At 37.0% G+C, this 25,740-nt stretch overlaps 1 protein-coding gene across 1 annotated transcript in view; it reads left to right on the plus strand.

The window, feature by feature from the left end:
* The window catches only part of SELENOF (selenoprotein F), a 28,439-nt gene extending 7,220 nt beyond the window's left edge, over window positions 1–21,219 (plus strand). Inside the window, exons 3-5 of the mRNA XM_010117052.2 lie at window positions 8,717–8,780; window positions 17,748–17,797; window positions 20,235–21,219. Of these exons, the coding sequence (XP_010115354.2) occupies window positions 8,717–8,780; window positions 17,748–17,797; window positions 20,235–20,366 (246 nt within the window). The 3' untranslated portion in view covers window positions 20,367–21,219. The remainder of the gene's footprint in view (window positions 1–8,716; window positions 8,781–17,747; window positions 17,798–20,234) is intronic.
* The last annotated feature ends 4,521 nt before the right edge of the window (window positions 21,220–25,740 follow it).

A 25,740-nucleotide genomic window follows, 5' to 3' on the forward strand; every position in this document is an offset into this window, starting at 1 on the left:
TAGTTTGATTCTGCTGTAAAACAAGGCAAATGTAATCATACAGAAGTCTATATGCATACTTCTAAAGTTACATAGAGACAGGTAATAACTGGTCCACTATACAAATTTAAGCAAAAACATCTAAAATCCAGAGATTTTTAGCACCATTCTTGTGCATGTATTCAGAGTTGTCAAAATATAAGCTGTCAAAGCATGGTTTAATAGTTTATTGGAATATCTGACCTCTGCATTGCTAAGATAATGAGAAATTTAGGATTATTTTTCACCAAACTTGTACTAGATGTAACAATGTAAATAACTAAAATAGTTCAGAAACTTGAACTGGATTATTGTACTGTAAGAGGGGAGGTTTCCAACTTGACATTCTTTCCACACCAGTAAATATAAAAGTTTCATTTCATTTTGGTATGAGACTATTGTGAAATATTAACCTGAAATAAATGTGGGCAGCTTAAACTTTGGCTATTACTTTAAAAAAAAAATCTTGAAGCCTATTTAAGTTTGCTTTACATTCAGATCTCCATTCTACATCCTGCCTGAACCTGAAATGATTCTCAGTATTTATGACTGCTGTTTGAAGGTTAATGCAGGTCTATGGACATAACCCTATTAGCTGTAGACAAACAGAATGGATGAGATCTAGAAAATAGTGGTATTTAGTGACCTTTAAGTATTGTGTTTTCTTAACATTTTGAAAAATGCTGAAAACAAAACCAACAGGGGAGAAAATCCTAAGAATGCATACTAAAACACTCCGGAAAATGGGGAGAAAAGTCAAAAGCACAGTAGAGGAACCTTTCCTAGAGTTTCATTATGGATTTCCACTGGCCAGTTGGGTAAGCATGTCTTCATTGCAGTTAAATTGATCAAGACATGTGGCAGCTAGGTGTGTTGCAGACCTGTTCCCTAGTTGTTGCATTGTAACTGGTGCTGTACTTAACCAGGTACTTCGACATTTCTGCAGGAAAATCATATCATGTTTTCACTGCATCAAGCTGAGATTCTTTTCCTTGCAAGTCGTAGAATCATAGAATGGTTTGGGTTGGAAGGGACCTTCAAAGGTCATCTAGTCCAACCCCCCTGCAAGGAGCAGGGACATATTCAAGCAGATCTGGTTGCTCAGAGCCCTGTCCAACCTGGCCTTGAATGTTTCCAGGGATGGGGCATCTACCGCCTCTCTGGGCAACCTATTTCAGTATTCCACCACCCTCAGCGTAAAAAAAGTTTTTCCTTTTATCGAGTCTGAATCTACCTCCTTCTATTTTAAAACCATTACCCCTTGTTCTGTCACAGCAGGCCCTGCTTAAGAGTTTGTCCTCATCTTTCTTATAAGAGTCCTTGGTCCTTGAAATTGTAGGAAGTTGTTTTAAGACATGAATGATTCAGACTGTTTCAACACTGCAAAACAACAGAACTTCTAGTCTGTTGAAATGGAAGCCTGGGCTCTGACCCCTTCTTCCACATCAGCTGCCTGTTTCTGCATAGTATCACACAATTTGAGAGGTTCATGGGTGAAAAATACAGAGGTGAGGGATGATATACAAAATAAAAGTGAATTATATCTATTTAGCCCATGTAATAAGTAGCCACAAACGTTCACTTTGGTCTGTTCAGAAGAAATGATGACTTAGTTTCACTGAAAGGTAAAAAATATGCCTATACAAATTGAGTTTTCTGTAGTATGTCTTATCTGTCGCTAACAACAAAATTGTTGCTTAGGCCTTTAAACGTTACAGGGTGGGAGATGAGCATGTATGCAGAAACTGTTCCGCAGAATGGGTTATTTTAATCCTAGTGTATAATAATTGTATCGTCCTTATGTAGTTTGATTGTATCTTAAAATCAATTCTTTGACTGGAGTTAGTGTTAGACCTTGGCTGGAAATGAAATAAATATTTAGTGTAATATTAGTAATAAACATGTCTACTGTAGTTATGACTGTGTGCTACTTTTAATTTAAAAAAAATCAAGTGGAAAGCTGTCTTAAAACTCCACCTTTTTACATGTACAGACCATTTAAATGTGCTGTTATGAATTACAAGGAGGAATAAGGTGACATTTCTTGTGCAGACTTACTTTTTGAAACTCAAAATAGTTTACAAAGCTCATAATAATTACTGAAACTAGAATAACTTGAAATGCTTTTAATGCTTTATGCTACTCTTGTGTGACTCCATTTAGTTTCATCTGTCGGGATTTTTTTCTTTTCATTAATTAAAGTGCTACACTGAAAAATTACTGTTGGCTGCCTGCTTGTTCTGCCAGAGGCTCTTAATATCAATAGTTGCAGTGAAGCAGTCTCATATCCTGGTTTTTAACTTGATGGGTAAAAATAGAGAACTACTTAGAATTCTTTGACATCTCAGGGGTGAAATGTAAGTGTAAGTCATATCAATACTTGTGTAAGTGAATTAGAATTTTAGTTTACCTGTAGTTGTTTCTCAAAAACCCCAGCTTCTTTGTTTTCAGATGTGTTCTGTAAAATCCTGTCTGCTTTGTAGAAATCAAATTGTGCTTTTGCATAGCTGCACTCTTCATTTCTAACGTGCTACATAAAAATGGTTCATGTTCATTGCTTTTTATCAAGTGTGACTTGAAAAATAGCATAATTCAATGACGTGCATATTATTTAACACTCAAGTAAATAATCACAACTCTGTAATTGAGGCTAATATGTCATATTATCTCCCTTCAAAATTTGGTTTTAACTAAAAAGTGTCCTGTACAGTTCACAGAGGAATAATTTAATGGGGAATATTGATAGGGAAGTTGAGGAATTGGGACTGTGTTCTCTCTGAGAAAGTCTCTTATGAGAGTACTGTCACTCCAGAATATTATACGCAGCCGTTCCTTGTGCTGAAGTGGATGTCCTTATCAATAACTTTACCATGTACACTCTTTCCATTCCTTCTGTACATGATGTTATCAGGAATTAAAGTCTATGTTGACGAACAGTATTCCTAGATAAGGAAGGTACAAGTAGCTAGTCAATGCCTGAAATTTACCGTCTTTGTTTGGATCAGATTCACCAAAAGTTCATCTCTGTCAGATAAACTAAGATAAAATGTTATCTGTCTGTAGTAGGGCAAGCCTTACCTATGAAAGACCTCTTTCTAATCTGATCAGTGAAAAAGGGTTAGGGAAATTAGAAATCTGAGTTAAAGTCGTTGGTGTGCATCTGTGCTGGTGAATGGAACAGGTGTAGCTAATTAAGTCTGACCTCCTTCATCTGGACAAAACAATGGCATTTGACTCTACATTTGTTGAAACAACTTCAAAAAGTACAAAGTCTCCAAATTACTTAAATGTGTAAAGTCGAATATTTGAATGCCATTCTCAATGTTTACTTTGCAACTCCAAGGTGCTTTTTCTAATAAAAGCACAGATTCTGCAGAATAAGATGTTCAGGGATTCTACTTCTAGAGATAAGCAGATGGTTAGATAGCGAAGTTGATCGGATAGTATATTGCAAAATTGGAACTTAAACTGTTTAACTTTCTGTCTCCACTTTTAGCTTACATAAAGAATTATGTTCACTAGGTCCAAGTGAGAGCCTGTACATAGGAGCCCTTTCTCTGCCATCCTTCTCTATTCCACTCTGCCCCTCCACCCCCACTCAAATTGAGCATTCACACCACCTAATCAATGTTACACCTCTAGAGGTCTAAAGATGATGGTTGCTCAGTGTCTGCATTTTCTCTCTCACCCTTGTGCCAGATCTTGTACTCATATGACCTTACAGCAAACCATTTCAGAGACCGAAGATAACAAAAAGTAGTCTTCCAGGAGGAGAAGTTGTTTTGGAGCTTCTTGGTGGCTGTTGGATTTAAAGAGCAAAATTGTTTATGTGACAGTGCAAGGAGAAGATTGTTTAACACCAAAAATAAAACACTTGGATGGATGACACACTTGCTGTATGCTGAAGATTGTAATAGTAATGCACAACTGTTATGTACATGGAGAATAAAAAAGTTGAATCTCCTGCTCAAAGCAGAACTCAAAGTTCTGAAGATCTGCAAGGATATAAATTCTACAGCCTTTCTTAGTAAATTATTTCAGTGCTTAAACACCCTCATTGTGACTTTTCTTTCACCTTTGTATTCAATTGGAATTTCCTTTCCTGTACATAAATGAGAGCTTAGATTCTGCTTCGGCTTTGTTTGGAGGAATTTGCGTGTAATACATAGCACTAATTCAGATAACTGTTTTTTGACTGACTTTTTGTTTCCAAACTCTTATTTAGAGTTAGGCCTCTCCCTTCACAGGATAATGAGTCGTGAATGGAAGCAGTTTCTTTGTTGCTAAATTTACTGATGACATAAGTTCTGAATGATGTGTGTGTGTGTGTGTAGCAATGACGTCATTGGCTTTCTCTGTTACAGAACAGTAATTCATAATGTTCCTGGCAGTGAGGCCTTCTGACTGCTCTCTGTTAACCCACAGATTCCTGTTCATTTTTTGTCTCCAGGGAAGAGGAATACTAGAGTGATTTTGAAAACTTCTGTCCCTACAAATACTCTGCATTCTTTTCTCCATAGAAAGAAAATACAGGAATATACACTGAGATATAAAGTATTTTAACAAATGTAATTTTCTGGTAAAAGTAACAAATGAATTGGTAGTTATAAGAGTTTAGGAAAGAACAGAAGAAACTTACACCAAAATCTCTTTTCCGTGTGACTTCATTTCTCAAAAAAACAAATATCAATTATTAATGTGTTGTTTTGCTTCTGGATTGGGGGGGTGGGACACTCTTTTAAAAAAGAGGTCATGCACCCTATTTTAAAACAATACCAGATTACACATACCAAGCAATTTTGGCCAATAAGAATAATAATATCCGTATTTTTCCTGACTTTTTGAAGTAAAACAATAGTATGAGTTGACAGGGGATGAGGAGATTTCTTTGGCAGACCTGCTTGTATAGCAATATGAAATAAAATTACAATGAGTTTCATAAAAACAAATTGTTTGCATTGGAAGGAGATTAGTTGTTGGTAAATATTTAGTGTAAGTTTGTTGTGTACCTGAAGCGAGTGAAAATTCCAGAGTTTTAGCAGTAGTTATAAGTTGTGTTTTACTGCTTGTTCTCAGAGCTTAACTTTATTTGACCTGTTTGATATTAGGAGAGGAAAATACATGTATATCGGAGGGAATCCAGATACCGTAAGACAGCTATTTACTATTGTGTGACTTTATCTTAACAGCCTGTTTCATTGCATGTTTTAAGACATGATGGTACTATAATTCTTTCCAGCTGATTGTAAATAGCTGTAGAAATCCAGTTGGAGTGACACTTTGTAACCTGTGCAGAGCCAGGCTTAGTCAGTAGTCAGAAGAAACCAGTTTCTTCTGCGAAGTATGGGTGCTGTAGAAGTAAAATTAGGGATCACTTATTGTATTTTACAAAACCTCTTTTGTCACCTTCGCTCTAACACCACTTTATTATAATCAAGGAGCAATCTGTGTTAAGTGCCACTTTTTCAGTTTGGTTTCATTTGAATTCCTTTTTGGTTGTAAACACTAACAGTTATATAACAGATTCATAGCAGGAATGTAATTTTTCTTCTGGAGCTTTCACTGTGATCAATTGTGATAACAATACCTTATCTATTTATAAATGAAGCACTGCTGCAATTTTGCCTTGCAGAAGTTGCTTCCGTTCCTTCCCTAGCAGGTGAAGTGTTTTATTTCACCTAAGTTAAGTTTCCTTGATTTTAATTGCTAGAACAATTATTTTTACAATACATATTTTATCTAACACTATTATTATGTAAATGGTGGTTTATTCTGTTATAATTGCTACTTCCCTTCATGATTAAAGCAGATATGACTGAGAGTGCGGTTTTCCTGCTCTCAGTTGTGAAGAGCCATCTTCATTACATCAGTGTGATCTACTGCACGGCATTTGGGTACTTACAAAAAGCTTTTGAGTGAAATTGTAACTCAAGTTGATGCTTTGTAAAAGATGAGGGGAAAGTTCAGATTTTGTCACAATAGCCTTAGAAAGCATACTATTAGAATGTTTTTTAAAAAGCTAAGTTATTTTTATAGATGCAGACATGAATCAGTCTGGAAATGATAACAGCACTTCTTTTGGATGTTAAAATGGACACTAGTAATAGTTTAGAGAGTCTTTATTTCATTGCTTGTGGTAGTGAACTCACTTTAATGAGCACTGAAACAAGTGAGGCATTATTTTAAATGAACCAACTTATGAGTTAACCATTGTGTACTGAACTGACTCGTCATGTTTGTATGCCTCCACACCGAGTGATACATGTCATTCTCAGTAATACTTGAGCACAGTAAATGCCTTTACAAGGAGGTTTGGAGGACATCTGCTCTGGACATGATGAGATACTAGCAGCAGTAGATATTAACAAGTATGCTTTTGTTGTGGGCTAAGTCATGCAAATAAACCTGTTTCTTGCAAAAGACACCTTTGTCGAGAGTTACAAATGAAGCCAATTGACTTTTCTTCTTGTCTGGCCATCTAGAGAGCAGCTGTTTGTCCCAGCATGAATCTGAACTCTTTTTGTACCAGCACAGTTGGGCTTCAATTACGGCAGAGTTAAAAGCTCAAAAAATAGACGTGGACGATTGAGCTGTTTTCTTTGTTAAACTTTGCTTCTATCAGATATTGGCTAGGAGTTACAAAGAGGGAGTAGTTTGTAATTACAAGATGTCTTATGTATTTTAGATTCCTACAGCAATCTTGTTCCATAGAAATGCCTATTTGAAAGGAAAACATAAAGTGTAAGAATTATTTGCAGTAATGAGAATTGAAAAAGGCTATTTATTCCTGTGTGTACTTCTTTATACTAACTTCTTGATAGAAAAATACAGATAACTGTCAGTATCGTAGAACCAGTATAAATGTTCAGTGCGTTAGCAAGTGTGCAAACAAATATCTAAACCTAGGATTGCTGATATAATTGTTGTTGAATGTTTGTTTTTTTTTTAAAGAATAATGAATAGAGACAAGGTAAGTGAAGCTTATAATCTCACTATTCCATGTTTCCTCCATCTTTCATGGTTTTAGTCCAGAGGAATGTTAATTATGCGAGCTAGTATCTGAGCTATTTATCAGTACATTTTTTAAATTAAAATCTTTATTTTGGCGGTGAAAAAAGCTTAAAAAAACCCCGGTATTTTTGATCTCTCGAGTATTGTTTCATAGAAGTTCTGGGTTTTACCAGAGTATTAGTTTTTATCTTAAATCTGATGTCTCGTTGAAAATGTAAATGTTGTTAAGCAAATTTCTGAGATGCTGTTCTGAACAGACAGTGCAATATAACATTTTTAGTTCTGTTTCCTGTGGAAGTAATGATTACTGATTAGTTCACGTCAGGAAAGAAGATGTTATTTCCCTGTAAATGATTAGAGTATATGTTCTAATTTATAGTATTTAAACAAATATTGAGTTGGACCTGAATTCAGAAGATTCATATTCTGAAATGAAAATGTGTTCCTGGCTGTCCATAATGCCTACATAGATAGGTGATGAAGTGTTAATAAAATTATCTTTGAGATTTGTTTTACCATGTGTGGTCTGCTTTTATGACTTGTGACTCCTTTTTCAGAGATTAAATTTCATAGTGAAAGCGTATTTTTGATTGTATGTATTCACAGTTCATATTTTAAGTGAAATGTGAATTTACTTCATTTCATTAAGGTGCACATTAGTTATGAAAACACTGTCTAAAAGAAAATTGAAGCAGTGGTCTTAATTGTTTATAGAAGGTAATGAATTGAATTAAAAATTTTTAACTGAAGCTTATTCTGTCAGCTTCTCTGTAAACAGTGGAGTTTCAGAGTCAGAAGGATGTGATTTTGTATACTGGATTGACACTATGTGTAAGATTAAGATGCCTGACTTTACAGTATGCAGTTTTATTTTAGTAGCCAGAAAAATCTCCTGTTAATTTATATTTAAGATTCAGCAAACTACAGAATCAATTGCATGTTACCAAAAAAAGTGACAGTATACAAGATCAATGGGGTTTTTTATTTAGATACTACGTAAAATTGAAATAAACTTACACTTTGCTTTAAGAACATTGAATCTCAATATCTTGCATAGCTACCAGAAGTGATTGACATCTGAGTGCAAGTATCAAAGTTAGCCCAGCCTGTATATATTACTTCAGTTAAGACCTATCAATGTGATCTGTCCTTTTTCTGCAGTCACAGTTAACTACAATAGACTACTAATAGTTAGCCCAAATGAGAAGTCTGAAGTCACTGCCTTATCTTTATTATAAGCAGTATTTCACTGTCCAAGTTAGGTTTAAAATGGAAACTAAAATTTCACTTAATGAGACTTTCTTATCATCTTTGGGGAGGAAGAATTAAAGTTTTCCTATTACTAGTCCATAATTTCCATTGTAACGTGTGCAATTGTATTTTTTTCAAATGAAGCATTGCTTCCAGCCACAGCATATCTCAAATTATCTTCTTTTTCCTATTTTTATGCTTCTAATATAATGAATGGAAATTATCCTATATCTGGAGTGAACAGTCAGTTGTTGCATAAATTTGAGACAGGTCTGGAATTGTGGGGTTTTTTTGTTTGTTTGTTGTTTGTTTTTTTTTTTTTTAGGATCTTGTTTGTCTGTAGTTACATCAACACAATAATATATTGTCTTCTCAAAGATAACACCACAACAATTAAGATTGTTTTGTCATTAACAGCTTCTGTTTATTGTTACAGCTTTATGCAGGAGCTGTCCTAGAGGTATGTGGATGAAAATTGGGAAGGTTCCCTCAAGTTCAGGGTAAGTAAAGCCACTGTTGTTCTTTCAATTATGAAATACTGTCACAGTTGAATGACAAGATGGGCTTTTAAGCACTACTACAAGTAGTCATAAACTTTGTATATTGTAGCAGGGAAGTTGAATTGACCTGACACTTATGGAACTGGTCTCCAATAATTAGTAGATTAAATTACATTGTACACTTTTCGAACTTTCTTTCCATAGATCCTGCAGTATAATTGTTTTGTCAGTGGATAATGACAGTCAACCCTAATGAACAGAATACAGAAGTATAAAAGGAGAATCAGTACCATCAGTGTGTTATGGGAGGAAGCTGCAGGAAAAACATCTGTGAGAAATTTCAAACTGGAATTGTCTTACAAATGGGGGAAGAGCTTTGATATTTTTTTTTTTCTTCCTTGTACTTAAGATCCTAATACTGGACTTTAGACGTAGTTGGATGTAGAGAAGAAAGATTAATCTAGCTTTAGAGATAAAATTGCACAAACAGCACATCTCTGTCTACCGTGGCCAGCACTAATACCTCCCTGTTTGAAGGCTGACTGACAAACAAGTGAAACACAGGATTTTAAAATGGGTTACAAGTAAGATAAGGTATGCTGCTTTAGACTCTCTCCTGCCACCTCTACCCACACACGGTTCAGTTAATCAACTGCAAGACCAGAGCAAAGCTATTTTCTCTTTCCCGCTATTTAAAATGTCAAAACAGGACTTGTGTAAATGACTTGTCCTACTACAGGGACATGAAGAGTTAACTTTGTTAGCATGGAAGACCATATTATCTCCACAACCATTCAAATCTAGCAAACATAAAAACCTTCCCAACTGTTGTTGCCAATTCACACAGCTTATGGTTGTGAATTTGTAACAGTTAAGTTCTTTTTTGAGCTATAGGTTTGAAGGAAAAGGTCAACCTGTTAGCCTGACTCTAGCCTGTGTTATGTTCACCTGTAGGTCCTAAAAGAGAATGGCCCTCAATTTATACTGTGTGCACACCGTGGAACATGTTCCAAAAGCTTGCAGTACAAAAGGAGAAACTTGAAAATTTTAAAGGTTTTCTTCCTTTTAATCCTTGGTTATCTAAACCTGCTCAGATTTACATTCCGTTAATCATATATCTTGCTTTTTAAAGTTACTGAATAAATTTCAGTGGGCTTTTGGTGGGTTCTGTTTTGACTACCAGTTCTTCTTTAGTATCGTAAGAAGAAAAAAAAAAAGGCAGATTGGTGCATGTAAAGATCTCTTTTGCCTTTTCATCACCAATTTCTGCAGTTTCCCAATCTAAATTTATCTTGACCAAATTTACTGCTAGGGTATTAGAACAGGTTGGAAGATGGGATAAATTTTAAGAGCATATTTAGAAATTTTAAAAAGCAAGTAGAATATATTCTTCCAGCTGGTATTTGGCCTCACATTAGTGTTAATCTCAGAATAGTATTACTTAGATTTTCCTCTTGATTTTAATTTCTACCAGAAACAGTATTTAATGTCTCCATCTTAATACATTAACATTCAAGAAGTGGTTTTATTTCAACTTTTCACTTGGATGTTTGCTATGGAAGTTAGGTTGCCTGAAGGTCGTGCTGCTGCTTTTGAAGCCTTGTCTTTGTAGGCTTCATTGAACTGTGTAGCCTGTCATTGACAATGTCTCATTGCAAATAACTCTTCATTTCTTTCCCATAGCTTCTGCTAGGATTTTGTTGGGAGATTCTTGCATAATATAAACAAAATGGCACCTCTAATTGCAGGACTGTGTATGTATTAGAATTACTTGGATTACTAGATGTTACTTCTGTATCTGACCAAGAAGTCTTCAGCTTTAAGTACCTGTGTAAATTGTTTTGTCACTTGGCTTACTCCCACAGACTGGATTTGTCATGGACTACTTCTGTATTATATTTTATTTGGCCAAAGGATGAATGGTGTTTTTATTAATAATGAGATTCACATATTAAAGTAGTTAAGAATTAAAATCTGTTGACTTAATAAAGGTTTGTGAAACTTACACAGCAAGGAAGTTACACAGTTGGAAAAACCTGTGCATTGCCCATGGTTATTAAATGCAATATTCTGTGGTCCTTCTGTATCAAACATTCTGTCCATTCTGTATAACTTTTAGCTAGAAATGGTTACTAAATACACCTGTGTGCCTGAAATATGAGAATCATTACATATGGAATATATTTATAGATACTGGAAAAGCAAAGAAGTGACAAGTGATTAAAAAAATCTAGTCTTCAGGAAGAGCATGAAAAAAATTAGTTCTCAGCAAGATTATCTCAATCTTAATGTTATTCTTTGTAATACCATAATAAACTACTAAAATCCTTTTGTGACTATGGCCAAGGATGTCTATTATGTTTTTCAAATACAGCTTCTTGTGATAAGTCAGGTAACAGACCACATTGCTCTAAGTCTCTTGTTCAGTACTGAATTTTTTTTTCTGCGAAGTTTCCCTTAAAAATAAATTGTTACATTATAAATATTGTACTGTAAAACTAATTCTTGTACAGAACAATTTCAAAATATATTTAATATAAAACTGTTCTTAAATATTTATCATTTAAAAGCACTCCATCAAAGTAGAACATTGAAAACATAAGTGATGAGATTCATAGATGAAGCAATATCTTATTGTACCAGGTAACACAGAAAATGTGACAGTTTTTGGCTGACATCCATGAAGCTAAGGCTCTGACACAGAATAATAAATTAGCTGAGTCAGTGACTAATCTAGCATGCTTATTTTAAGTTGACTTTAGTGGCAGCCATGTTCTCTTCATGATGAGATAGGAGATCAGTGTCTAGACTCCTACATTCTTTCCTATTTGTTTAACAAAAACTGAATTAAATTGATTTTTTTTTCACTGAACATTTCTCTCATATTTCTCTGCATTCTTTTTGTTCCTCAATAGAATAACTCTCGCCTCTCCCTGCATGGCTCTCTTAGTTAAGAAGTGGACATGCTCCCAGCAAATGTGTTACAGAAACAAGGTCCTTAATCTTTGAACTCATGCAGTATGCAACTACTTTAGATCCTCTGACTTCAGAGTCAGTGAGCACTCTATTATATTGCCCAAGTTCTGCAAGTGTGAGGGGGATTCTTTTAGTACTAAAATGTAATTTGTTATGGGATTGTATTTTTAGGTAAAATCACTTATTTCCTGGTTATTTTGATCTGTAGTTCTTAAATATGGGTGAAAGAAAATTAGAAAGTTATAATAACCTTAAATCTTCCATTGATAGCAATGTAGGATATTGTAGTGGGAGACATGCATTGTTTTATCATTCTTTTGTAAACAGATTATACACAAACTAAAACAATACTTCTCTTCAGATTTATAAATGTCTCTTGCCCTACTGCTTCTACAAAGTACCATGTCTGGTTATTTTCTGAAGTTTCTTCTTCGGGTTTGATCCGAGCTCTCTCTTGGATTTGCTTTTAAAACTATGTGGTGCTTTGTATAAAATCATGAACAGCTGCATTGTAACTTGATTAATAGACTATGAATAATAGTTACTGATGTGCCATATGAATTCTTAAATGTAAAAATTCTTATCTTAAGTTGAGGTCCTGTTCTGGTTTTGTTAGTGAGGGGGGGCCTAAGGTAAAGAGCTATAGCCAATAAAATGTAAATGAGTGCTTGATGTCTGCTGTAGTTCTGCCTTTTTGCTAGGCTCTCATGGTATCTTTTGAAGTAGGCTCATGCAATCTTCAAAACTGCAGAGCACATATTTGTCCTCAAAACAAATTATTAAAGAGTCTAAGGAAAGAAATTAATGCTTTTGGTTTGCCTGTATTCCCTGTGATTTACACATTCCCATTTTTAGCAAATATTGCCAGTTATCTTAGCAATGCTTAGATATTTGTGACATAGTTAAATGTTGGTTTTCCTGCCTTCATAAAATATCACTCTGCTGCTAGTCTCTTTGGTTTGGTTCCTTTTCTTCTCCCTAACTTTAACACTTGGTAGTTAGCAATGCCTCAGTAAAACCATTGTTTTATTAGAGTTCATTTCAAGTAGAAAATGGTCATATCTGTGGCATGGTCAAGTCCTTTTTGCCTTTTTTAATGTACAAGTCTGTGACATTCTGCAAAACTTGTGTTTCTAGTAATTTTTTAATTTACTTTCAAACTGCTTGTGTGTAATAATTCAGGACCAAGTTAAGCAAACTGCCCTTTATTTCATTGATTTATGCTAAGTAATACTACTTTTGCTGTCTGTATATTGAATTTAATTCAGAACAACTATTTATAATCTTAGATTTACTTCAATCATCTTCTTGTGTGTTAGTATTAGATCACTTCAGTTGTTTCCTATAACACATTCTGCATACATTTAGCCATCCTTGCTTTTGAGTTTTAAAAATCTGTTGTATGTGCTGCATTGAGATGGACTAAGTACCATGCGACTGTTTGATAAAATGTAAGTCTTTTGAAAGACAGTAATATCTCATATGCTTCCTATTGCTGGTTCAATGTGTGAAACATTTAAATACACCACAAAAGACTTTAAATATTTCTCTAAAAAAAGATCATCCTTTATACTGATTTTGAAACATTCCTCCTTAGTCATGAATGATGATGGAAGCCTTCCTTTCTGATCTTGGAGCAGTAACAATTCTTTGCACTGATCACATAATGGGCTCTTTTGGTGTCATACTGAGGGACAGGAGGGATAGTCACCTTTATCAAAGTATGCTGCTGCTTTTTAGGGCACAACCAGCATTTTTAGTGAGTCTTATCTGTAATATGAAGCTGTGTATCTATATATAGTGTCAAGAGTTTAGAAGAAGCTAAAGGGTTCCGTTTACTAGAAAAATAGCATAATCTGAGAAGGGTATGTGCAGTTAAAGAAGTTGGATGAGTCCCCATGGGCATATGTAGCCTTGGTAAGTGTTGTAACAGTAAGCAATGGCGTAAAGCTAAACTAAAAGCACACCTTTTTAAATAACAGAAGGATCAGAAGTTTGAACAAGTGGACTTTTCCATTACTGGCAGATACTTTAATCACATTAGTTTCTTGCTAGAAGACATGCTGTGGCTTATCAGGAGGAAAAATTGTGCAGTAAAAATGCATTGCTGACCTCGTGCTGAAGATTTGACTAGTTCTGACTTGTGCTTTTCTGCCATTAAAATCTGAAACTGATATAATAGAGACTGTAAGGTTTTTTAATCTCCTCCGGGCCTTTTCAGTTTGAGGCCATTATAATCCTTCTGATGTGTGTAGAGACAGACAAGGTTAAACATGCTTGTCTGTGTGCATAGTTGTTTTAAAACTAGTGTGAGATTTTACTGCAATTGTGTATTGGCTCTCATTTGAGTATTAAGAGATTAGTTTAATTTTTTTCTAAGTGTCATTTTGTATTTTTTCAGTTACAGATGAATCTAAATAATGTGAATATCCCTGAATGTAGGTATCCTGGGTAGTCTGGATCATGCCCTTAATGTATAAGAGTAGGTAGTCAACTGTTTACACAGAAGTTATGCCTAGTGTATAGCTCTGCAGCTCTGCATGGAGAGATGTGGCATCATGCCCATTTTGGGGCAGTTTTCTTATGGTAAATCCTACTGTACCTCAGGGAATGGCACAGGTGTCTGCATGCATATGCATAAATCTGCTGTTTGGGCCGGAGTGATTCTTAGATTTCTCAGTAATCTCCACTTAGGACTCTAGGCTTTAATTCCAACAGACTAGTATTCAAAGAGGTGTTATATCAAAACAAAGTGATATTATAATAATAGTAGTGAATTTCTCTGTTCTACTGTGTTTATAGGCACAGGCTACTCTTAGGTCTTTAAAAGCTCTGCTCACTGTTACCTCTCTTTGCAAAACAGTTAGGTGCTGGGCAGGCTTTAAAATGCCCATCCACATCTGATCCTTTTCTCTGCCCTTTTCATTGTAGTTACTTACATGGCAATCAAGTCTGCTCTGCAGGCTCACCTCAGGGTTGTCTTCCGACAGAAAGCATATGCTTTGGTATTGCACCTGTTTTATAATAGCATAGGGTGAAGTTATTCTCTTAACATTATGTGAAAGGACAGTTGCAAAGCTGGCAGTAGAACAGCTCTGACTTCTAGTCTGATGTTTAATTCACTGGAACATAGTGTCATGGCACCAACCTCAGATTTCATCTTAGGGATGTCAAAGTGGAAAATGCCTTCCCTGCTCACCCATGGTTGGATTATATAAATGCTTGTTTCTCTGCAGTGTGTAATTTCTAACGCTGCTACAGGGAGAGGAAAATGGGGAGATAGCTAGGATTTTAGTATTCAGCATCAAACTCTTAAATAGTGGTGTAAAGATGTGCAAATAGCCTTCAGACATAGGATCATAGGAAGCAACAGTGTTGATGTCAGGATATAGAGGGGAGACTTGGGGTAGTGCTGAAGGTGGAGCACGTGTACCACATCACGTGATAAGCAAGCAGCCGCGTGTCCCAAAATGTGTGCTGTAGCTGCATCTGACTTCCTAACCCCATCAGTCCCTTTCAAAGGCCATTTATTCAACTCAGGGCACGATTCTGTGGAAAGGGGAAAAAAAAGTGGTGGGATAATCTGTACTTTTAATGCATGTCAGTATATTAGTTTCTCACTTTAGCTTCCAAAATTGAGAATATACAAATTAAGTTATTTGTACAGTGAGAGTTTGTTGCATTGCAAATTCAAGTGACTAATGCAGAAAGTTGCTATGATTAGCATTAGAAATAAATATGCCATTAACAGAAACCAATTTTGTTCCAGCTGTCTAAAATTTCAGGAAAAATGTTCTGTAGTGCTTCAGCTTTCAGAAGATTTAGACATTTGACATTGATACAAGTGTGTAATAGCTACTCTGAAAGTGACAAAATGTAATACTGCCTTTTCTCCCACCTAATTCTGTTCCCGTTTTATGCGTGCTCGTTCAGTCCAACACTGCAGCCAGAGAACAGCCACTCATGTCCAAATGAGCTTTTATCTGTCACTCAAGTAACAAATCCTCACACCTGTTACAAGCTTAAAGTGCTGTAGCCTGAGTTAACCCCCAAAGGCTATTCTTTAACACAGTGGAGTTCCACAGTTCAGATTTGCTTCTGAAACTTTATCCATTTTACTATGCTTTTACAGTTTTTAAGTTTTCCAATTAAAGTTACCCACTGGACTGACTGCTTCTTACAACCTCCTTTTCATATAAAGCCCTAGAGACTGATTTCAGCTTTAGATTTAAATTGGAAAAAAATGTGGAAAAATTCCCCATGGAATAGTTCAATGTGCTGTGGACTTAACAAAGAATAAAAAAATATCTTTGCCACTTTTTTGCACATTACTGTTGATGACAGCCAAGACAACTAACAGGTCACAAGGACATGGGAAACACTGAACTTGAAAATTACATCTTGGAGTTTAAATCAGAATTGAACTGCAGTATGTGAGCAAGTACTGGTTATTTAGTGCTATTTAAAATTGTTATGCAAGTACAGCTTACAATATGACATTAGTATGTAGTTCTACAGAAAGAATGAAAACAAGCCTTATTTTCTTTTTCAAGGGTCTAGTATATCTGGTAGCTCATTAGGTCACTGGTATTTTCAGCTTGTTTATACTGTGTAGTGGTTGGTGCAGCAGACAGTGTATGATTTTGATCTGTACTAGGAGCACAGTGAAAGAGGGAAGAAAATAAATGCCACTCTGTATATACATACTGAGAAAGTGTTAAGGTAACTGTCTGCAGTAATACAAGATGGGTATAAAGGTGCCAGGGGACATCTTTACAGTTACCGAGGAAAGCACTGCACTTTGTGAGGCAGTATGAAACATTAGTCCTGAGGTTGCACTCATCTTCATGCACCAGCTGGATGCACTGTAGCTTGTGAGTCACTATTGTCTAACCTTAAAAAAGCAGCTTTAACATGAAGCTAGTATCTCTGTAAGAGTCAGTCCATACTGACAGTGTTCATCCTTGGGGGAACGCTACTGAGGTACTACAAGAGTGTCCTGAATCGCTTAATGGCAGTACAGATTCAGCCTTTAGCATAACCTGAATGTAAGAAGGAGGAATTAAGACTATGCTATTTTCTAAATAAATTTTAAATACTTCTAGAGCTCAGACATTCATTAGGCTGAAGTGCTTGGAAGTAGGAGATTATGCTTACACTTTGTCCTAACATAATTTATATCGTCTTTTCTTTTTAAAGTTAAAATTAACACAAAGCCTGGGTTGTGCTGTAGGGATACAGGAACTATGCTGTTGTCAATGCTTGCTGTTTGCTGACTAGCACTTCAAGCAAACAATTGTTCAGCAGCAGCTCACCTCAGACCTGAACTTCTCTCCGTGTAGCTACATGACAGGCCATAGAGTCCACCTTAAACCTGATTGCCTTTAGGAGTGTCAAGAGAAGAGGAGATAACTTCTCTTGCTTTCTGTTCTTGTTTTCTTGCTGTCTTGCTCAGACATGTAATCTGAGATATTTCTGCAAGACAAGATTGTCAGTCTTGTTTGCAAGAAAACACTTCTACCCACAGTTTCTTCCCTGCCCTTTCACCTGCACTGCTGCCGCTCGTGTGGAGTGTGTGGATGGGACGTGTGTTGTATTTAGCCCCCCTCACAAAGCATGTCTTCAGGCAGATTTTGATCGCTCTAACGCTTTTCCTCACATTTGCGTATCGCAGCAGCATATGGGCCAGTCTACTGAAGACTGTCGGCTGTACGTGCAGATAAACTGATTTAGGCAGTTGCAGTAGCATTTGAGGAAAATCCAAGCAGATATGAAGCTTGTTTGGAATACTAGCAAAAATAGGATGTTCCTTAGGCGTAACAGGTTTAGTATTATTAATTTTGTGAGGATATTAATAATTTTAACACTAAAATACCTTCTAAAGCGTCATTCCAAAAGAAGTAATTCAGGGAATACTAGCTTGAATAGAAATCTACTTTATGCAAGTGGAGAGGAGTGTGATTATATTTCTTTCTTTTCTCCAAACCATAGCTTTTGTCAGGAGCGATAAGCCAAAACTCTTCAGGGGACTGCAGATCAAGGTGAGTAGTAACCTATTTTTTTTTATTTGGGAAGTTAAAAAGAATTAAGCTTGGTGGAGACAAGCCTTCTGAGGATTGTTCATATTTGCTTATCAAGTAATCCTTTTGCAGAGGGCATATACTTGCATTGTCAGTATAAATCTTTGCAAGTTCCTGCTGCTGATATTAATTGGGTTGTTGCTCAGTAACTGTTTGGTACCAATTCTTTGTTGTGGTTTTTGGGGGGTATTATTGTTTGGTTTTAATCCAACAAAAAAAATCCAAGAAAAAAATCCAAGAAAATAATTGGTAAGTAATAGCAGATGGCAAAAGAATGTGAGAAGTGCTTGCGTTCTGTCCTTACTCTGTGGATATCTTGAACTTACTCAAGCTTATTCTGCTGAAGTTTCCTTTTCTCCTGTTCTGTTCTCCCCTCATTTTCTGATGGAGCTGCTATTTCCAAACATTCAGTGATTCTTAAATTTTGCTCCTCCCTCTCAGAATTTCTTTCATCCAGCTTTATAGAAATGCATATCCTGAATGGTGTTTCTTATGACTCACATATGTGAAAAGCTGCATGAGCTGCATTGCCTTAATCTCAAAACAGCTCTTTGGTTTCAAGATCTACTGTAAGACTTCACCTTCCTCTTAAAATCCTGTGTGAACTTCCAGTGTACTTCACAGATACACATCTTGATTCTCACATCTTGTGCTCCCATCTCTATTCACCAAATGGCACCATCTGGAATCACTTCATAGCTATGCATGACTGCAGTAAGTGATTTGTCTTCTCAGCAGCAGATTCCATCTAAAACAGATTTCCTCTGTCTCATGCATTTATGTCTGTGTCCTCCAGTTTCTTTCAAAAGCTCTCTCTCCTTCTGCGTGTCTGACTGTTTCTTTTTTATTTTAAAGTTTGTAGCTGTATTGAACATCAAAGCAGTCTAGACTACAATTGGTACAGGGCACTACCAGAAAAAAAATTAGTGCAAGTGGATTCAGTACTTATTTTACAAGACGTTTGGAAAATGGATTAGAGATGCCACTAGCTTCATTAAGTAAAACCAACTAGGTTAGCTCAGTAGGGTAAGGTAAAATACTCCTGGGGAAATCTTTCCGTAAACTTAAAGGGTTAAAGCCTTCTAATACTGTTAAAAGCTTTTATTTGCATTACATATTTTTTGACTTAGTCAGTCTTCAGAAGCATTAAAGTATTATGTTACCAGCAAAGCCTAGTAGGTACAGATACAACACAGCAGGAAAGAATGTGATTACATTAGTAATTGATGGTAGAACTTCAAGCTGTTAAAGTGACTGGAAATTTCTAAAATGGTAAAAAGGCTGTTGGTTATATGAGAAAAATCATTCAGCTGCTTCATGGAAAAATTGATTAAGAAATCCAACTTTGGTAACTTAAAATAGTTGAAGTAGATACCAGCTTTCAAAGCTGGGCTTACGGCACTGCTGCCCTGCATATGCATCAGCTTGTGTAGTGGGCCAAGGAGAACAAGGAGTAGATGTTTCTCAAGCACACACACCCCCCTAACACCCACCCACCCTCCCTTTCTTCATTTGACTTGTTCCTCCACTTTCTTCTCTTTGACATTAATTGCAAATCAGAAGTCTGAACCGAAGCTGTTTCCTAACTGTTTTACTTAAGGCAAGTAACTCTGTTCTGGATCTCAAGATAAACATTTACTGCTTTTAAACTACTGTGTTTCAGAAATGAGGCCTCTTTGTCCATTATGCTTCCTTCTCTTCTCCCACCCTGTTCCTTAGACTAGGCAAGAAATCATCTAATCCAGAGCTGCAAACACTGGCTAGCTGCTGCTGGTGGAGTGTGCAACCTACAGCATCTCTTTGTCTTTAAAGCTTAAGAACCCCTCTCGCTGGTTCTTCCTTTGCATACACACAAACTCTGTCTTTGAATATCTACTTTTCCTTTTAATCTGGGCAGCAGGTGAAACAGTATTGCAGGGGAGGAGGTGGCACATAGGAAAGAACAAGCTGAAAGACTGATCTAATAAGCTTGATTTTATTTTTTTTTATAATCAGTGTAGTCTACTTGAAGAAAACAGTTGTTAAACACTCTAGTAATGAAATTCATAAAATCAGAACAAAATACATGGCACTGGAATATTTATAGCATTGAGCATTGTCAGGAACAACCATGCTTGTCTGTTTGTTTTTTTTAAGAATTCTAAGCTTTAAAGAGCCAAAGCTTAGGCTTTCTTAGCACAAATTGTATTGCCAAAGTTTGCCCAAAATACTCTTGATTTAATTTCGTACTCATTCTTAAGTATTCATATTTCATGGTGTGACTTTTTGGATTTCCTACTGTTCTTGCTTTGACATCTTTTTTTACTGATGTAAATCAATTGAGGGGGCAGGAGGAGTGTTAATATGGAGAACATATTTCCCAGCCCAAGGTAACTTGACTTTTTTTTTTTCTCTGCAGTATGTGCGTGGTTCTGACCCTGTACTAAAGCTGCTGGACGACAGTGGGAACATTGCAGAAGAACTGAGCATCCTCAAGTGGAATACAGATAGTGTGGAAGAATTTCTAAGTGAAAAATTAGAACGTCTATAAGTCATTGCTTTTAGTCCTCTTTCCTTTTCATGTTTTGTCATGGTAATATTCTCAGATCTAATGTGCTACAATTGAAAACATTCCAGCTCCTATATTCATTTTAAAATAATCTGTTGTGCTGTATTAAACATCTTGTAATTGGAAGGGGAAGCTTCAGCACACATATGTGACAAGCTGACAAACCAAATAGCTTGTCTTTAGCTCTTACTGCATTTTTCACTAACAAAATGCTTTGTTTCAAAGTTAATTATGCAAATATCAGGTTTTTTATAATTGGACCTGTTTTTACAAATGCTCTTAAAACTGAAGAGCTTCAGTTTAAATTATTACCATGCTTTTTGTCTGTTGCTGTTTGTAAGAAAGAACCAAATGCAATGTACTATCTCCCAAAGAAACTTGACTGCTAATGCCCTCTTCTTTTTGCATATTTGAACTCTCCTTTTTAAAGAAGCACTGTTTGTAGTTAGTATCTAGTTCACAGGCTTTGAAACTGATGGAGAAACTCATGCTCTGGTACTGTGAAACACTTAGCAAGTACACTTTAGTGACGACTACATAGAAAACCTCGAGGTGTATGGAAGTCAGATGTCAGGTGTGCTTTACGTTAAGTGTTTTGCTTCAGAAAACATGAGATATAAGTATTGAAAAACCTTTCCTTCTAACTTTCACAAGTTCATTGGAAGACTGTTTATCAAATGAATTTGTAAACTGCTCTTAAAATGTATATTTTTTTTCTCAGTTGAAACTTATGTGAACAGGGAATATAGACAGAATATATGGTAATGAGTCAAATCCATTATGACTTGTCAGATTTTTTCCGCTGAGAGTGAATAAATATGGTAAGCAAAAATAATGTGGGGTTTTTTCTGAAGTCTAATTAGTAAGTCTTTCCTTTAATTACCTCATGCTCACCAGTTTTTTTGTTAGATGGTTGCTATGCTATGGCCTGTGTTTGGTATTCAGTTTTTCTCCTCATATATAATTATATATCTCAAGAAATTTCTCTACAACTTAGAGATTTTATTTCCAGCTTTTGAGAAAAAATAGTCAGCTTCATAGCAGAACAATAAACGTGGAACTGAGACTGCACTAAATTATCAGAATACACTAAGGTGATTATTTAGGCATTACCTTCTGAGTATTCCTGAAACTATTCTTAGAAAGTGCATACAGCTAGGTCACATGATAGGATCCTCATTGTTCTCTCACTCTTGTTACATGCATTTCACTCCTGTCCTTGTAAAACAGTAACTCAGTGTGGGACAGCTACAATAGTGGTCACCACTGTCTTAGAGAAGTATGAACTCTACACAAAGAGCACGTATCTTTGCAGCTTGTGCTAACTTATCAGGATCAAACATGGATTTGTTCTTCAGACACATGATGTATTATTAGTCAGCAGATGAGCTACAACTAAAACACGTAGCATGACAGACCCCATATTTTGGTAGTAAAAATATGCTGCCATCCACTGGTCTTTAAATATACTGACTCTGTCCCATACTTCTCATTCCTATAGTTTGCCAACAAGAGACATCAGTTTCTGTGTTGATGACTTATCCCGCTGTTTTAGCAGAATATTTTAACCTTGTCTTTCTCCCCAGCCTTAGCTCCTCTTTACTACTCCATGAAGAATGTTTGCTTCATTTGATATTTCCCAAATACTTCTCTCAGCTTGCCTCTCAGTATTTCCTTCCTCCTCCTCAATATGATGGCCAGCGCTTTTCTGGCCTTCAACCTCCCTTTTCTTTGCATGTCTTCCTACTGCCAGCCCACTACTTCCTTATACAAGCTTCCTCTTCCAACACCTTCACTCCTGCTCTTGCTTTTTTTTCACTGAATTAAGGAACTCACTCTTGTACCAGGAGATAACCATCCCATAGTTGAGGAGGATGACAGGCCAGAGAATTTCTCCAGCCCTCAGTGGGTTTATGTCTACAATCCCAATACTGTTTCTGCAGCTGCTGACCTTTCCCAGTACTGGTTCTTACTTATTTTCATCAAGGAGACTGGAAATTATCTTTTCTCCTAGGTTCCCGATTTGATGATTCCTATTCCACATACTAATCTTGCCTGATCTGCAGTACAGATATTTACGCTCGTAGCTTAAAGGCACACACAAGGTACATTGCTGTATTTCGCTATATATAGGAACATGTCAAGTCTTCCGTGATTCTGTTACTGAGCTGCTGAGCCCTGAACCTACTCGATCTGTTAGCCTCTAGCAAAAGCTTTATTACGTATGCTTCCTGACCTGTTGACTGTTCTCCATGCTGCTCTTGAAGTGTCAAATTCCTACTGTCCTTTCTTTATTCCTTCTCATTCTGTCCTTTAGGTGATACTCAAGTTCGTGGCTCTACAGACACATGCTAGGAACATTTAACATTCTGGCAAAAAGGAGCTGGGCTTTGTGCTAAAAGAGGCAGTTGGAGTAGGGAATAATTTCTTTTGGAAGTTCTTAAGTTTTTGTTTATCAGCATGGAGGTTTTTTTTTTCCTCCAGCCTGCAGCTGTGAAAATTCATGGAGCTCAAAAGGTTATTTTGGCTTGTGGCAATTAACTACACAAAATACAAGGTTTAAAGCTCCCGTTTAAAAGGAAGTGATTCATTTTTACTTACAGCCATGATAAGCACCCAGTACTTAATGAAAGACATTCACTCAGACTTTATGTAAGAATTATTTGGTCTTATATAATGCTCTTCTTGTGCCAAATCTCAAGAGAGTTAATGAAAGGAAGAATAAAAGCAGCAAGCACGCAGGACTGAGTTGAAACATGAACCATCTACCCCTCCTATCTTTTTTGAAGGAAGAAAAAGACAACTCATCTTACAAGAGAGAGTATAAAGTGCTTTAAAATAGAAAAGGAAAAGTGTTGTACATTCCATTTTCTACAGATGGTATGTAGATTAATTTGGAGCATAGTGTACAAGCTACTTGGAAAGGTTTCCTAGGTACCTGCTTAGTCATAGATTCCTACAATGTGAATAGAACAAATTGATTGTAGCAGGCAAAAATCTCTTTCAGAGCTAAAGGAAACCTTCCAGCAGACATTAAAGTCGTGGAAAGAAAGTAAGTATTCAAGTCAGTCTTTGTTTTATTGTTTCATCACATAGACAGAACAAGAAGGGATTGCCAACTTAATGAAGAGCACACACAAGCATAGCAGTGTGTTCAGAAACCTGGGCTCCTATTGAGAATAACGCTTTCTGAACCTGAGCTTTCAGAAACAAAGTAAATCTTCTGAGGTTCCTCTTCTGCTAGGGCGATTAGACCCCTTTCCCCCACCCCCCAAAAAAAAAACTCCAAAAAGAAATAAAAAGCCAAAAAAAAAAAAAAAAAGCTTTATTGTTATCCTACTTCATTAGCATGGAAACTGGATTTTTAAAGCTGCATTAGAACTTCTCTACATTCTAGCGTAAAGGCAAACAGGCTCAAATCTAACAAGACAGTTTCAGGAGTGCAAGGAACAATATGATTTGCTGCTTTTTACAGTGTGTAAGGAAGGTTAGACAAAGCACAAAATCTTCTTTTCTAGGGATCGTTTGACCACTTAAAGTAAATGGACTTTGAAATTTGTCAAGTGTGCCTGAGAAGGGTCCATCAATTTTTTTTCCTTAGAAGTACTTCTAGATGTGTCCCTAAATAATTTTAATTATCATTATTTGTAAATTTTCTATCCTGAAAAGCTACTGGAAGATGTTCTCTTAACAATCTTGAGGTTGGATTTGATTTGGTTAGCTAGGAGCCTTTCTGACTCCCTAAGATTAAAGCGACACTGTTAGGGAAAGCACATCATTTAGTATTTGCTCTTGCATGCTTGGGGCCAAGCTATGATTAGGAGGGCAATTCACATTTTGGTATAATCTAGTTCTTTTTAACCCAGTATTATCTTCATGTAGTTATTTCAGTGGAGCATTGTCTCAAACCATAGACTAAAGCATTCATCATCTTAAATATAGGCAGAGAAAAATTTCCACTTTTCTCTGTTGTAGGATGTGTGTAATTTTAAGGCAGGATGTCTCTCAAACCTATCTCTAGGCTACAGTCCCTGACTAGGAAATTCCATGGGCAAACACAGATTTTTGGGGCAGGAGAATAGGCAGAGAACAGGACAGTTAAGAGAATTTTTGACTCCGCCTTTCCCCCTTGCAATCAATGACTCAGTTTCTCAGCGTTACTCTACATTACAGGCTATCCAACGCACTTTTTAGATAGCACTGATGTTTGATATAGAGAGGTTCTGAGAACACAGCCATATATTTAACCAGCAGGTTTAGGTGGCTCGTGGTGAAACACCTCAGAGCCTTTGCTTACTCAGTACAGCCAGGCTCCAACCTGCGGAGTTTCCAGTCAGACTGTACGACTCTTAAGGCTGCCAGCTTGTTTTTTCCCCTCCTGGGTCTGACAGAGCAGAGCTGTAATAAAGTGACAAACTGCAGCTTCCCTCCACTCCCAGCAATGAGAAAACACTCGCATTCAGACTCCAGCATTAGTCAGCCACACGTACCCAAAACTAAGCAGCAGTGCCCCTACAGGGGAGCCTCACTAATGCTCTGTATTATTACTTATTACCTAGTTTTATGACTTTTCTGAACTCTGCCGCCCCCCACAACACACACGCCCCTAGAAGCCCAGCCAGGCTTCCCTGGCGTGGGGCGCTCGGCCTCTCTGCGCTGGGTCACTGCACGCAGCAAGTTCCCAGGGGGAACAGCCAATTGCCACCTTTGACCTTGCAGAAAGGTCGCTGAAGGGACCGTGACAAAGAAGATCCACAATATGATTTTCCCTGTTGTGTGGAACAGGCAGAGGTGTGTCATTGGCTGTGGGACAGCATCCCCGTGACCTCCTGACTCGGCCTGGACCTGGCACCCTGTTCCTGTCACACCAGGGGCCACAGCCCATCAGAACAGCAAATCTGGAGAAACTAAATCAAAGCAGAGCTTTTACTTCTTAATCCTGGCTGCAAAGATTCAGGATTTCACAAAGAAAAGCATGGCAGCTGTCACTGGCCCTCAAACAGATTTGCCAGGCAAAGAAATAAGCCTCACAGATCATTTCTGCATCACTGGAACAAAAAGCCGATCCCGCCATCTGGCAAAGCACGCATCACCGTGAAACAAATATTAGAGGACATTTGACACCCACACAAAGATGGGTGTGTGCATACAAAGGGAGAAAGCAACTTTTATCTGCACTCTTCAGCAGGCAGCGCACCCCGCTGCAGGCCGCCCGGCGCCATCTTGGCTGCCCTCCCTCCTGCCCGCTGGCAGCCCTGGCCACCAGGAAGGGACTGGTCTCCACAGCAACCGAGGGCAGCGATTAATGTCAGGCTGACAGGAACGCGTTTCCCTAAGATGATCTGGGAGGCAGAAC

The sequence above is a fragment of the Chlamydotis macqueenii genome, chromosome 8, assembly GCF_036417535.1.
Source record: "Chlamydotis macqueenii isolate bChlMac1 chromosome 8, bChlMac1.mat, whole genome shotgun sequence".
Taxonomy (NCBI): domain Eukaryota; kingdom Metazoa; phylum Chordata; class Aves; order Otidiformes; family Otididae; genus Chlamydotis; species Chlamydotis macqueenii.